The 14,539-nt window shown below is 54.0% G+C and overlaps 6 protein-coding genes across 6 annotated transcripts; 2 read left to right on the top strand and 4 right to left on the bottom strand.

The window, feature by feature from the left end:
* Positions 1-87: 87 nt before the first annotated feature.
* CCM_00565 (uncharacterized protein) lies at positions 88-336 on the bottom strand (the record flags this gene model as incomplete). The annotated part of the gene is made up of 1 exon (XM_006665725.1): positions 88-336. The coding sequence occupies one exon, from the start codon at positions 334-336 to the stop codon at positions 88-90; it is 249 nt and encodes an 82-aa protein (XP_006665788.1).
* A 5,015-nt stretch (positions 337-5,351) lies between these two features.
* CCM_00564 (uncharacterized protein) lies at positions 5,352-5,594 on the bottom strand (the record flags this gene model as incomplete). Its single annotated transcript, XM_006665724.1, has 2 exons — positions 5,352-5,455; positions 5,513-5,594. The coding sequence occupies 2 exons, from the start codon at positions 5,592-5,594 to the stop codon at positions 5,352-5,354; spliced, it is 186 nt and encodes a 61-aa protein (XP_006665787.1).
* An 841-nt stretch (positions 5,595-6,435) lies between these two features.
* Positions 6,436-6,714, top strand: CCM_00563 (uncharacterized protein; the record flags this gene model as incomplete). Its single annotated transcript, XM_006665723.1, has 1 exon — positions 6,436-6,714. The coding sequence occupies one exon, from the start codon at positions 6,436-6,438 to the stop codon at positions 6,712-6,714; it is 279 nt and encodes a 92-aa protein (XP_006665786.1).
* Positions 6,715-8,300: 1,586 nt separating this feature from the next.
* CCM_00562 (uncharacterized protein) lies at positions 8,301-8,900 on the bottom strand (the record flags this gene model as incomplete). The annotated part of the gene is made up of 1 exon (XM_006665722.1): positions 8,301-8,900. One exon carries the CDS (start codon positions 8,898-8,900, stop codon positions 8,301-8,303), a length of 600 nt encoding a protein of 199 aa, XP_006665785.1.
* A 32-nt stretch (positions 8,901-8,932) lies between these two features.
* Positions 8,933-10,062, bottom strand: CCM_00561 (uncharacterized protein; the record flags this gene model as incomplete). Its single annotated transcript, XM_006665721.1, has 4 exons — positions 8,933-9,078; positions 9,154-9,192; positions 9,289-9,315; positions 9,909-10,062. 4 exons carry the CDS (start codon positions 10,060-10,062, stop codon positions 8,933-8,935), a joined length of 366 nt encoding a protein of 121 aa, XP_006665784.1.
* Positions 10,063-12,373: 2,311 nt separating this feature from the next.
* CCM_00560 (sexual development transcription factor NsdD) lies at positions 12,374-13,736 on the top strand (the record flags this gene model as incomplete). The annotated part of the gene is made up of 3 exons (XM_006665720.1): positions 12,374-13,141; positions 13,199-13,501; positions 13,557-13,736. 3 exons carry the CDS (start codon positions 12,374-12,376, stop codon positions 13,734-13,736), a joined length of 1,251 nt encoding a protein of 416 aa, XP_006665783.1.
* Between the last annotated feature and the right edge of the window lie 803 nt (positions 13,737-14,539).

The raw sequence follows: 14,539 nt of genomic DNA, 5'->3' as shown, positions 1-14,539 counted from the left end.
AACGCGCCCTCCCATGTGATAAGTCATTGATGAACAAGCCATTGGTTTCCCCTCATCGAGTGCCGTCCCAGCATTCGCTTATGTGCATCACGACACGGCAACAGGCGGCCTCTGGTAGTTGCCCACGGCATAATCCATGAGCGTGGGCTTGTGACCACCCCTGACGGCTCTATTGGCGGGAAGAGAAAGAGTCATCACACTTATCAATCGGGACAGGGCCACGCGCCGCCAGAGGTTTTTGGTGCTGCCGATTTCTTCGTAAGGCTCTCGGAACCGTGGCGCCTTGCTTTCCGTCTGCATTGACTGAACTCTGAACTGCGCCCCCGATGTCGACATGCTTGAAGGTGGAAAGCACACCCTCGTCACGAGCCATATATCCCCCACCGTCAACCCATATGGACCAATGAATAGCTGAAGAATTCTGCTTGGCCGTTTTTGTTTCTCCCATGTACAGTAGTCTGGGGCCCTTTCTTTTCCCTTGGTGCGGCAAATGCTCGGAATGGTGTGTCTCACATATGGAACAATCCATCGTCGTAAAGGATACCGAAGGATTTCTGGCAGACCATGCTCGGCACACACAAACAGCCATCGTCGGGTCGTCCCAGCAGCGGAGACCGGGAGACAAATCCCCCCCAGTGTTTAATTAGGGTTTTATGAGATGGGCGAATCTACAACGGCCGTGCCCCAGCTTGGACAAAGTTCTGTCGAGAACAATGGCCTGTTTTGCTGTGTGTTCTCGATCTGCCGAAGGCTAAAAAAAGAGAGTTTATAACGCATCGTGTGGGGGTGGCTGGATTTTCCATGTCTTGGACACACACCGTGCACGTTACCAGGTACTCGGCCATGTGCGAACGGCGAAGCCACCGAGTCCGATTATGGCTCATTCCCCCAAAACAGGCCATGAATGCTTGGAAACAATGCGGTTGCGCCGGCGTGAAACCAGCCCAGCATCAGAACCAAACAGTCTGCATAAAACCCGGTGAGCTGGCAAGGGGGTTGCTAGCATAAAGGAGGAAGCTGACCAAAAAAAAAAGCTTAAACCAAGATGCCAAGATGCCAAAGGCGTAAAAGAAGGGCGTGGCCAACATCGCCGATCCAAATGCCGGGGTTTGGACTCGCACACCTTCCGTGTCGATCTGAGGCAACAAAGCCCATTTTTCCCCAGCATGGATATTCATGCTTACCTGTCATGACATTTGCTTGGTGGACAAATGCCTTGTGCCGAGGAGTGAAAACTCACCAACGGACGATAGCCGAAGGAGTGCAAGCAGCCGACGGGTTTGGGGAGAGAGGGTCTTGGCATGGTGTGCGTGGTGGCGTGAGGGTTGACCAGTCCGTGTATCGTTGGCGTTTGGGGCCCATCACAATCTATCCGCCGGCGCGGATACGGGCGATTTGTACGCCCTCTCTCTCTCTGCGTGTCCAGGGCTGGTGGAATCCGGAGAAAAGGCAAAATAGAGGGAATGATGAGCGGCTACAAGGTCCAAGAGCCAAGGCCGGCCAACGAGCACAGCCCCCATCAAATAGACACAAAACTAGTACCAAATTCATGTGCCGCCGTGATTTCATCCGTAAGTAATACCACATATACCACTTGATCGTTATACCGCCACCGCTCTTTTTCTTATCCACCATCCTGAGGATGAACCCTCTCCTCTGTTTGGGGTTGCCACCTGCCCAGAACGGGTGGCTCCCTCTCAGCGCGCTCATGTCAGCCCAAAGGCGAAGACTGGAGAGGTTTCTTTTTTTCAGTTTTTCAGAAGAAAGCTTCTCGCTAGGTTCTTTTTAGTGGCACAAGGTAGATGCTGGATAGTTTTGAGACTTGGCCCCCGCCCCATCGCGAAACAGACCGATTCGGTTCCCAGCGAAAGAGAGCCCTGATCTCTATAGAAAGCAAAATTGACCAATGAAAAAGGAGAGAAAAGCCGACTGGTAGGTAGACAACAGTTTTTAGCGTGGAATTAAGAAAAAGCCCATTGCCCCCACAATCCCGATAGTCAGGGAGGGTGTGGTCCGAGATGGCAAGCGTCGTCTTGACCTGCCGAATCAAGAACGACAACGAGAGAAAGACGAGGGAGTGAGTAGCGTGTGTTGAAGAACGGCAGTTGGGGTTTGGGATGAAAGTTTTTCTTGCTTTCCCTCTTGGTCGTGCTGACGACGACCAACGACGATCGACTCATCCGTGTCAAGGCCATGATACTTGCCTAGTTTGCTAGTTCAAGCGACGTTATGCGGAGAGCCCTGAGCGGGACATGCTACTGGTACGCTTGAACACGTCCCTCGAGATCTGCATAAGGTTGAGACGAACAGAAACCTAGTAAAAACAGCACACGATACGATAGCTGCAGGACATTTGTGCTCGTGGAGTTTACCCTTTTCTGTAAAACTCGCTAGGCAAAGCCCCTCCCCCCCGGCTAGCCAATCTGGTGACCTGTATCTGGCGCGCGCCGTCGCATCACAAAAAAACGATGGCTGGTGGGATCGCCTGTCCCGCTTGGCGACGCTAATGGGCGGTCCCGCAGTGATTTTTTTGCTTTTTTGCTTTTTTGCTTTTCAAGGCGTTTGAGGCGCTGACGAACACCTTGGTCCTATCCAGCATTCCTTTTTAGAGTGAAGCTACCTGCGGCTCTGCCCTCCCTTGTTTGGTCGTGGCAGCCACGGACAGATCGAGTGTGTTGAAGATGCATGATATGTATTCCACCATATCACACCTTTGCACTTGTCCTCTCCCAATATCAAGGGGTGAGGGGATACGGGGAGTTTTAGGGGGCCAAGATGGACTGCCAGTGCCCTGTTTTCCCTGTAGCCCACTGTAGTCCACTGTAAAGGTTCCACTGCACTGCCCGGTCGATTCTTCGCCTCATCAACATCAGCATCAACAAGCATTCATCACTAATCTCGCTTCGGCCATCGTTCTGGAAGGGCTGCTGCCACGTGTGACCCAATCTGATATCTCCGCCTTCCGTCTTTGTTCCTTTCTTTCTCGGCCGTTCAGCTCCTCGCCTGCCCGCGCGCGCCACGGCTCCGATCCTTTCTTCAGCCTGTAAGCAAACAGGCTCGGACCCCCTTTCAACCCACGAAACGAACAAGTCACAACATACCTTCCTTCTTCTGCTGGATACTCAATGGCTACCAAGTATTACCTAACTACTCCGTACCAAAATCTGCCGTGGGGGTGTGGTCATGGTTTGTGTGTCGCAAGTCTAGTCTGATGCCCTTGCTCCTCGGAAAGTGCCGTCCTTTCTCGACTTGGGACGACGATCCTCTTTTGTTCCTGTCTCATCGATTTTTGCGGCGAGATGATGCACGCCCGCCCTTGCCAATCGCTTCCTCGCCTTCTCTCGTCCTTTTTTTTTTTTCATGTTCGGCTGAGGGGCGCGAACAAGGCCGATGCCCGTTGCAGGCACCATCCATGTCACGATGACCTCTCTGCTCCACCCGCACCGTGCGCGCTCCAGGTTGCCGTCTTTGGCCGGCCGCATGTCCTGATTTCCTGCAGCCCTTCTGCACGAGGTCAGAGATTACTCCCGGTTTTCCCTCCTATCATCGGCCTACCACGGATATCGGGTATTCCCCTGGGGCTCTTTGCTTGCCCTGCCGCAGCAACGCTGGACCCCCATCACCACCAAACCACCGAGTATCCCGAGCATCGATGAAAGTCAACCCATGCGAGTCATGGGTCCTCGTTTTAGTCTTGTATCGACGCGCGCACATCCCTACCAATCTGAGTTTCTGCAAATAGCGTCCAGGAGAAAGACAAGTCTAGTTACCGGAGGCCCAGCGCTTTCCCCGATAATTCATCGCTGCCGCTACAAACCGACTGGAGAATCGAGCCGTCCGAGCACGCGCCCCTGATCAGACAATACAAGGTTTGCCACACTCTCAATACAAGGTTTGCGGGCGCGTCCCTTTGTTCCGCTTGGTCCATGGTTGACCGCCTGCCACCTCGGAGCCACCGGCCGCGAGACACGCAAGATTCAAAACTGTTTTGGCACTCCACCGATCATCTGCCGCTCGGGCCAAAAGGCCTGTTGAAATGGACCTGCCCGCCCGCTATCACGGATCATGGCACCAATTGCCGAAGGGCAGCTCGGGTTTTGAAAACGGGCAGCCCACCCCCAAAACAGCAACATCAGCACAGCCCTGACGCCCATCGTGGCAAACGCTTTTGTCGAACCACGACCAGTGGCGATCGGCATCGAGGCCTAATCTGCACAGCAAGGCCAGTACACACACCCTTTACCCTTGTCTTTTCTCAGTGATTGCCGCTAGTCTCCGGCAGTGCTCGGTGCTTCTACAATACGATACCATCACTAAGCGACCTAGGAATCACGGCAGAGCGTGCCTCTGTCCACTGCTGCGCGTAACACCACACCAGCAGAACGAGAGTGCTCCTCGCAAATTTGGCAAGAGGTTAATCAAATTCTCGCCAGCTTACACAGATGCCACGGAGCAGGGTCGATTTCGGGACTAGCTCGTAGGCAAGGGCTGGCCTGCCTCTCCGATATTGTGCATTACAGGTTCCTGCAGTCACACCCACCCATCGGCTGCCTGATGTGTTGGACCAGATGCCCCAGTAGGCCGCCGTCGTGTTACCCTGCCCGACCGCGTGCCTGTGACACCACCTCCAGCCTTGCTGCGGAGGGAGATTTGCTGCGGCGCGGAGGATTCATCTCACCGCTCCCTGAAGCAATCCTAGCATCGTTACACATATGTACATCGCAATGCTACTGTTACCACACAGTAGGTAGACGACAGCCAAACAAATCAATAGCGGAGGGGCTAACGTCGTCATCTCGCCGGTGGTGGTCACTGGTTGGTGCTACGCCGCACCAGAGGGGAGCACATCTGAGCTAATCGGCCATTGGCGGGACGCACACGCAAACCGGTCCAGCTAGCGGACAGACCTCGGGGACAACGCAGCAGCCGCCCGCGCAAATCGCTCAGGAAGGCGTCGAGAAGCTGAAGGAGCGGGAACCAGGCTAGTAGAAACGAGCTGACCCGCCCTCCTCCATCTGCGTTGCCAAAAAGTGCGATGTAACGCTGTCAGAAATGGTGTGGACGATGAGGCCAACTCCAAACCCGACCAGGCAGCCACCTTTTTTTATTGGACCGTGTTGGAGTCACAAGGGAGGGTTCCTCGTTGGCAAATGTGCATCTATCTTTCAAATGAGTCCCATGCTGTCTATGTCGCACACGGTGTTGCTATTTACGTGGCCCCTGCGAAACGCCTGCAGGATACAGCATGCATGTGAGCAGACCGCACTCGCTGGAAACTACAGATTACTCAGTACAAGGATCTGAGGAGGTGAGACCTCGATTCACAAAAGACCTTGGTTGGTTCGTTGCGGTTAGATTGCACCGTCTCTGGCCTGCGACAAATAACTAGTCTGCGCCCGCTCCAACGGCCGGTCATCAATCACGGACGCAGGGGATCGGAATCGCGATCCAAAACCTGGGAAGAATAATCAATTAAAAAAAAAGAAGGAAGTTGGAGGGGGCGTGCTCGTACCTCTCCAGTGTGTGTGTGAGTGGCTCCCACGCATCAAAGGAACATGAACTAGCGGTGCCAACAAATGGATCCATTTTCCCATGGTAATGTGATGAGACAAAACGACAAAACAGGTAAATGATTTCTGCAGAACGAAAAAAGGGCGAATGAAGAAGGGGAAAAATCGAGCCCCTATAACAAGCTCGTACTCGAAGCTAAAACGAAGACGCACGTTGGTTGGATTTTCGATGGCTGTGCTGTCGATTTCGATTTCGTCATGGCCAGGTGGTTCATCCTACTCGGTCTGCCGATACGGCAAAGAACAGGCAAGCCATGGTTTCCTTGTTACACGTTCCGGTGGAAGCGTTCCTGTTGCTCTTTCAATGAGTAATTTCCAGAAGCGGGGATGTGTACTCGATGCGCCACCAACAAGTCCTATCTTGTGCGACAGAGAGAACAGAGAACGAAGAGACAACCAGATTCATTGGACCAAAGGGGCTCACCCGCCAAATGAACACCAACGACGGCGGCGGGCGGCGTCGCATCGGACTGCATCAGGACAAACATGGTTCCCCTTCAATTCTCCTCCAACTGCCTATCGTGGCAAGATGGACAAAAATCCCGATTTAATTTATGACGGGGGGCGTACGTGGTATTGGCGTGTGTGTGTGTGGGGTGCGCGCACGAAAGCGATGCATGCATCTGATCTGTGAGAGATCCAATGGACGACAAGGCCGTGTCAGTCCGGGCCGCCGCTGGCCGCTTCTTCCGACTTTTGACCAGAAAACGCGGAGGACGAAGCTGACCGGCCGACCAGTGATGGAGAGAATCATGCGAGATATGTCGCCCTATTGGAAAGTTTGGGTATATGTTTGCTTTCTTTGTTGTGTTCTTTTCTTTGCACGCGCTGTTGGAGTTCGCCGCCCTCCATTCACTCCCACACGATGAAAATGAGGGAAATAAAGATCGTGAAAAAGGCGGAAGTCGCGTCGTCGCATTCTGGACCGGACGGCGCAGCCAAGACGAAGCAACTGCGAGGCTCGTCTAACGCGCCCTTCATACCCTACAGATTTGTCATAACGCTACTGTCGGCGACAGCCTCATTCAATCTTGCTGCAACGACAAGAGTAGAATCCCCGCTTAGGAAAGGTTCGCGTGGAGTTGGGTTCGAGGCTGATGGTGTCGCAACGCGAGCGGGTGGTGGCCACTCGTTTCTGTCATAATGGTTTGGTGGGTGCTCGCTCGTCACTGGCGCTTCGCGAGCTGTTTTCCCCGCAAAACCTACCATGGCCGCATTTTTCCATAAATTTGTCGCAACCAACATGGGCCGGAGAAGGGGGGAGACCGCCGTGCGCCGCGAAACACGACAGTTTCTTACCGAGGAGGCTGCCCAAAAAAAAGAAAGAAGGATCCGACACGGAGATTGTTTCTCTTACGCATGATCTCTTCGCTCCGCTGCTGTTTTGCGATGCAACTGCGGGTTTGGACGGACTTGACGCCCGCAAGTCGCCGCCGCATAATCTATATGCGCAGGCTGTTTCTTCCTTTTCTTTTTTCCCACCCGCATCACCCCGCTTCTCGGCCGATGGCTTTCTACGGAGTACGTATTTGTCAGGCCACGACCAATGGAGTGACCTTGTCTGTTTCCCGAGAGGCGAGAGTCACGGGCACGGCTCAATGACTACAGGAAGAAGACATCCGATGGATCTTGATTCCGTGCCGGCCTCGTGACAACCTCGAACGCCGCAAAAAGGCAAACCCGCCCCGTGCATTCCGTATGTTCCGAGGTGTGAGGCAGGGGGTGGGAGAAACCTTTGGTCTCAGATCCAGAAACCAACCTCTTGTGTACGGCCAATGTCGTAGCGCTGTCTAGTTTTGCCAAGCTGAGGTGTTTATTTTTCATGCGACAAGGTCATCGGACCAGTGGCGTTTTTCTTGCCAAACGAGGCGCTTGAATCATGGTGCGTTTCGCGAAAAGAGCTACCCAGCCTCGTTCCCTACCCCCTTGCCACTTGAACCTTGGGGGAAATGCCTCGCTTCTTGATCATCTCAGACCGTATCTTGACGAGGGCAAAAATAAGAGCCTCGTTTACGGATCCATCCCCTGCAGCTGCAGCAAGCCGTTGGCCGATCCAACGCGCCTGAAGCGGACCTTTTGTCAGGCCACCACCACCACCACCGAACGTGTTGGTGTGGTGGTGCCTTGGCCTGCTTTATTAACTATGTCCCAGTAGCGGCCGAATCCTTTGGCGGGGACGGGGGAACGAATGGTACCAACAGAGATTCCCGCTGCCGATGCGTGTATTTTTTGTGTGTATTTTTTTTTTGCTTTTGAAAGTAGTGACATTGTGACGGATAGCCGCACCATGTTGCTCTGCCTGCCGCACGACACCCCTCCCCCCTCAAACACACACATTCACTATTCACTACCACCATGCAACACAGCTGAGGCGAGGCTAACAAAGCTGGCTGTGCCCGCAGCCCTCCTCCCAAATCAGGATGGCGCCATCCAACATGCATCGCTCCGGCGGCGGCGGCGACCCAATCTAAAACCAGAATGAAGGAGCAGGAAACGGGCGTCCACGAAGCAAAGCCGGCGCATGAGTATCCTTTGCCAACCAACCACGCGAAACGTTTTTGCGATTGGGTGACTCGCGAAGCAAGTCGACAGGTGACCTTTTTAGTCTCCCCCCCTTACCTACATACCTACCTGCAGCTGGTGAGCTTCCTAAAACGGAAAACAACCGGCTTCGATATTCTTACTGGTAGTTACACATTGTCACAAAAAGACGAAGAGTTCAATTTAAAATCACGGATGGAGAGCGGGGAACGCCCATTTTCGAGGCGCGACCCTCGAACACCCCGCCAGCCAGCCTTGACCAAAAGAAGAAGTTACGGAAGAGAAATAAAACGATGGCTTGGGTCTCTGACGAGAGAAAGGTAGCCAGCCCACACACGCGTTATCGTAGCCCCAGCTGAACAGCCCCGTTCCAGGAAGAGTCCACGATGAGGCGTATATTGGTTCCATGGGGTACTGCGCCGACATCCCAAGTTTTGGGTCGTTTTTATGGGCCAACCTTGCAACGCCTCGTTCTTCACCATGGAGGGAATGGACCCTGCTCGTATGGAAAAGTTTTGATAGTTTCTTGTCAACTTGCTCAGTGGATACACCAAAACTCTCTGCGAGGGGCCTAGGGCGTGACATGGCTGGGCCAAAGTCTGTATTCTCCGACACGGGGCCGACACGGCGGCGCTTCTCGGTCAAGGAAAAGAAACGACGGGCAAAGGGGGGTGTTGATTCTGCCACAAAAGTCGGCAGTCTCGCGGCAAAAACGGGCGCAAGTCGGTCTGTAGGAACGGGACGGCGTTGGGCTGGAAGTGGAAAGTACGGAGCAACAAGAGGTGGCATTTTATTGGAGACATTTCTTGGCTGCATTTGCATTACGTGGGTGGAAAGCTGGACATCAAACGGCTCATCAAGTGGCAAAAAGAGACAAAGGAGATCAAGATAGGCTGGCTGGCGCGATGCAGCTTTTGCGATATGGGCCACTCGAGCGAGTCAGCGGCGGCTTGTTCCGTACCACTAACTGTGGCGGGGTGTTACACCGTAAAATGACAGGATGAACTTGTCACGACAAGGGCCGAAAGAGAAGTCCATGTACGGACAGACAGCAGGTCCATTTCTGCATTCTTGGCCCCGGCTGGGAACGTGGATACTCGGCGGATACGGAGTGGTCTTCTGGAAGCAGTCGATGAGATTGTACTTGACTCGGCGTTTTCAATACTAATTTACTCACCAGGGCGGAGGATTGTCAACTCGAAACCTGACTCATTCTCACAACAGGCCGACGAAAATAGCCAAGACACAGCATTGTAAACAAAGGGCCAAATTTTTTTTCCATCTGGACCTTGAACATGAAGATTCGCGGCCATACCCATGCCCGGGACCGGCCTTGCAAAAAAGGTTGGCTGGTCACGCTAAAACGCCATCGAATGTTGCATGCAACACTGGAACGAGCGGCAGTTGCGCAAGGCATCGTCGACATCGGGTCATCTAGGGCCTTGGGGCAACGCCTCATTAGAAAAGAGAAGGTGACGAAGAGAAGCATCGTTCGGTGACGGGACAGATTGGGCAAAGTTTGTTGTGCTGCGCCGCCCCTGAACCTGAAGACCATGCCCCCCCTCGCCAAGGAAAGACAACATATGACTAGGCGGAAATGATAATACACCGGAATCTAGGCAAGCCTCGATTCAACAAGAGGATCCTCTCAGCTCAAGTAGTCGGAGTAGGCTCCGGGTGAGCCGCGGGGAGGGGGGGAGGAGTAACGTTGGGGACTACACTGGACTACGACTTGGCGCTGGATGATTTGGCCGCTTCCAAGAATGGTAATCCCGGCCGCCCGTAACTAATTCGTACTGGCTGGGCATTTGTTGTTAGACGACGTTTTCTCGACAGACTCGTCGTTGTTGATGCGGGCGTACTGGACCATAACCGATGCGCTCATCTCGGGGAAGAGTAAAGATGTTTTAGCCAAGACAAGGGCGACGGCTGTGCGGGCGAAGGCTGTCATGATGGGATCTTGGTGATGAAGGATCAGAGATGCGCCGGAGCCTGCTTTGTTGCAGTCAGCAGGTCAGCAGCTTCCAAGGCTTTCCTTCGTCTAGAGCGGGCCATCGCGGCGTGGGTCGATGCTCATGTCACTTGAGCGCCAATAAGCCCCAGCTGGTGGCCTCGTTTCTCGTGACCTTGATTCCGTGCTTTTCGCGCCTTATTAAAGTCTTCGTCTGCACTTGCGATTATGTACAAAGTAAGTGGATGTCATGCCATGCCACCAAGCGGTCCCGGCTACAGCTTCCAGTGGCTGTTTTTTTCTGGGGCTGACCATGGAAATTTGCACCAGGGAAAACAAAAAACGCCACGCCACGAGGGAAAACATCCCTGACTCCGTCCATCGGATCTCACTATTTTACGGTTGCAGGTACCTGAAGGGGGGGACGTAGCGGACCCAAGAGAGAGGAGCTGCGTGAGATTTCCGTCGGAGATGGGCCAGTTTTAGAAACCGAGGTAATCGTCACGCCTTCGGAACTTGTCCACTAGAGAAAAGGGGGGGGAGGGGTCCGCGGGCGGTTATTTTCTGGGGGATTGGAGGTTAAAAAAAAAGAAGAGATGGATCGGATCGGATTGGTGATGAAAGGCCGTGATCAAAGATGGAAAAATGGTATGCTGGGTAGCAGATGGCGATGGGCATCTGCAAATCTAGAAATGGAGATTTTTCGCGAATCGTAAAAGGGAGGCCGACCATCGGTTAGGCTAGTTGAACCGGCTGGATGGGCTGATAAAAGGTTGCGCTCGCGCGCGCAAAGCTATTTACTGGTACCAGACAAAAAAAAAAAAAAAAGACTTTCGGCCGGGTTCCGTGGTTCGTTGCCGCCCCTCCTCGATTCATTCAGCTGGCTCACAGCCCACCACCACCCACTCTAGTTAGCGAGTAATACCTAGAGGGGAAAAAAGACGACGACGACGGACGGGCAGTGATGCAGCGTCGACGTTGGAGAGAGAGAGAAAGGGTGGTCGGGCGATGCGGCAAGACAAAGAGATATGGGCGCACAGATGGGGCAGGGGGGGAAGCACGAGATATTGCTGGCAGAAGTGGTACGAAAAGAGAGATCTTGGTTGTGTTGCGTCGCGTCTGCTGCAGGTGGCCTTGTGATGGGTTGCCGAAAGAAGACGGCGCGGAAAAAAAAGGAAAAAAAAAGAAAAGGAAAGACAAAGGATGGACGATGACGCGCGCGCGGCCAACTCTAACAGGTAATAGCTGCCTGAACGGGTGGTGCTACATACAGTACGTGGTAAAGTGTCGTCGTGTCGTGGGTAGTTGAGTGTGGCGGTGATGGGGGGGGAAGCCGTACGAAGCACCAACATACTGGTACCAATCAATCAATGCTGGCTACAAAAGAAAACAGCAAGGCAAAAACGGGCGACGATGGGCGAAGCCAAGATACCAAATGGAACCGGTTTACCAGTCATTAGCCTGCCGCGCGATTCATCCTAAACCGTGCCCCGTCTTTTTCCTTTTTGGCTGCCAGTAATTTATCGCGAGCTTGTCTTTTTTTCTTCACGCCCTCCTCTCCCCACCAAGGAGAGGAGGCGTGTTTGTAAGACTTGGCCGAGTAGCCCAAAGCACACCCCACAGCACACCCCCCCCTTCGTTTTTTTATCTGAGCCCTGCCCATGCCAAGTCAGATTGTATCGACGGCCTAAAAACGCGCCAGATCCCTCCATTTCTTGCTGCGCACACGCCCCCTCCCTTTTTTACTTTTTTTCTTTCTTTTCTTGCATCTTATTTCTTTTTTTTTTTTCCAAGCGACCGATGCGGTGGCTGGCCTGCCCACACCCCATCGGTCGGTCCTCTTCCCCCCATCGGCTTGAGGTGCTCCATTGCCACGCGCATTCTGGAAAGGAAGGACTGGGTAAGGCAGGCGGCGATGGGACAAGCTATTTTTTTTTAATTAATTAATTAAAAATCGACCAAAAGAGGTCCGCACCAGTCACACCTTTCATCATCCCGCACGCCACAGAGCAATCCTTATTGTACCCTCCCCCCCCCCTCGTCTAACTCGTCCGTCTTGCATATGAACAAGCCTGCCCCAAACATTTCATCTTTCCTTTGACTCTTGGATCTTGCACCCTTTCTACGCCGTTTTTCTTTTCTCGCCCACTACACGTAGACTTCTTCTTATCCTTCAACAACAAACAAACAACAACAACACTACTTCTTCTTGGCCGCGCCTTCCATTCACGAATAGGCGACAACGAAGCGAACGGCACCAAGGGTTACCAACAATCACAAACAAGCACACCGCAACATCACCGGGCCGGCCATGGCAGCTGCCTCCGTGCTCACTCCCAGCTCGCACTATCAACCGCCCTCCTTTGCCGCCTCGACTTACCCGCCACACTCATCATCGTCGTCATCATCTGGTCCCTCACCCACACCAAACATGATTTCCTCGGCAGAGCCGCCCCGTCGAACCGGCGATGATAGCAATAGCAGCAACGTCCCCGAGCCGCCCGCCCGCCAGTCGCTGCCCTCTATCTCTGAGGTCATCTCGGGTACGCGCCCGGGACAGTACCCGCCGCCGCACAGCAGCATGCCGCCCCAGCCCAGCACCGGCGGCCTGCCGTCGCCCTTTGCTCCCCCGTCGCGCCAGTACAGCGACTCAGACAAGCACTCGCGCTCGCCTCAGCCGCTGCACCCCGTCTCGTTCCCCTCGCGGCAGGACGCCATTCCCGCCTTTGCCGACTCCCCGCGACCGCCGTTCAACGGACGCCCGGGCCTGCCTCCCGTCACCGATCGCAGGCCGACACCCCCCAACAAGCAAGACGGCCACGGCCCTATGCACCACGACCACCGCTCCGTGTCGGGAGGCTACCCTCAGCCGCCTGCGCCCACCTCGCACCCCTACCAGCCCGCCCACCTGCCGCCCGGTCAGATGCCGCTGCCCGGATACCCCATCTCGCCTCGCCATGAGCACTACGACGCTCCCCGTCCCCAAACACACGGCGAGCCTGCTCCCTATGCACGCAGCAGATACGAGGCAGCTCCTAGGCACTACGAGAACTGGACCTACCACGAGTCCTTTAGCCGCGTATGTTTTCCCAATGCCCGTTTCGCCTAGGGCGTAGTTGCTGACAAGTCCACACAGATTGGCTCCAATTCCCGCACACTCTTCAACTTTGCTGAGGCATACGGTCGGGCAGCTCAGGAGCAGCAAGGCGGCCAGCCCTCGGTCGAGCGCTTGCCCAGCGAACGCGAGGTCAACGAGATGCTCGCCAACGTCGATTATATCCGACGCTCCCTTGAGCAGGTCCGCGACATTGTTCAACATACCGAGCGGGCTCGTGAGGGGGCCAAGGCCAAGAGCGCCTACGAAGAGATGCATGACGTAAACATGTACAATGATGGCAAGCCTCACTATCCTGTCAATGAAGTAAAAAAGCGCCGCGGTGTAAGCCATACATTGCCACACCCCCTGTCTGCATCTAGCCACTAACTTTCAATAGCGAGCTGCCCCTCCTGGACGTTGCCACAGTTGTAACAGAATCGACACACCCGAATGGCGACGTGGCCCCGACGGTGCCCGCACTCTGTGCAACGCCTGCGGACTGCACTACGCTAAGCTAGAGCGCAAGCGCCAGACCGAAGCCCGATCGCTTGGACCAAAGACCGAGGAGCGCAATTAGGCGGTTGAGGACAAAGAGACTCCCGGCGGACCACGGTTGACCCACGGGTCTACTGCACGCCGTCGACGTGTTTCGGGAACAATGGAGAACGCGATGCGATCCAGATAGGACCATGTCTCCATGGCGGCGGGTTCGAGACCGTCGAGTGACACGGGCTTGCTCAAAAGACTCGAACCTGGCCCAAAAAAACAACACGTCACTCACGGACCGACTTTGCTCGCAGTCTGGTGACGTACGCAAAAGCTAAAATACCCCAATAATCATATCGACTTGGCCAAGGAATATGATCTAGAGCAGTGCACAAGATGCGCGCGTGTTTCCACTACAAGGATGACTTGAGAGCGACAGGGAGGTGGGAAATGGAGGGCATTCATCACTGGCGTTTTGGTTTTTCTGGTTTTATTTCTACGGATGATTATTGGCCCGGGATAGATTCCCGAGCTGACGCCGTTTTTTTCTTTTTCTTTTTCTTTTTTTTTTTTTTGAACACGAGTGTTCAATTTTGCGTTGTTTTACTTTGTGTGTGGCCGCCATGTGGGTAGGCCCTGCAAGGCTTCGTGGCGGCAACGTCTTTTTGGGTTGGAAACAACTGGGAGTTTTCGGGGTCTTGTTTTTTCGTTTGCCTCGTTGTTTTTGCTTCACAATATCATCGGGATGGCCAAGCTTTGCGCTTTTGATGCAGCTTTTTTCCTTTCTTTATGCAGTTATAGACTTGATGGTTACAGAAGAGGGCGGAGCAAGAGATTACGGCAACGGTTGTCTTGGAAGTAAATACGCAAAACCAATTACAAACATTTTATCAA

This window comes from Cordyceps militaris (genome assembly GCF_000225605.1).
Source record: "Cordyceps militaris CM01 unplaced genomic scaffold CCM_S00001, whole genome shotgun sequence".
In the NCBI taxonomy this organism is placed as follows: Eukaryota; Fungi; Ascomycota; class Sordariomycetes; order Hypocreales; family Cordycipitaceae; genus Cordyceps; species Cordyceps militaris.
This window is presented reverse-complemented; position numbering and strand designations above follow the sequence as displayed.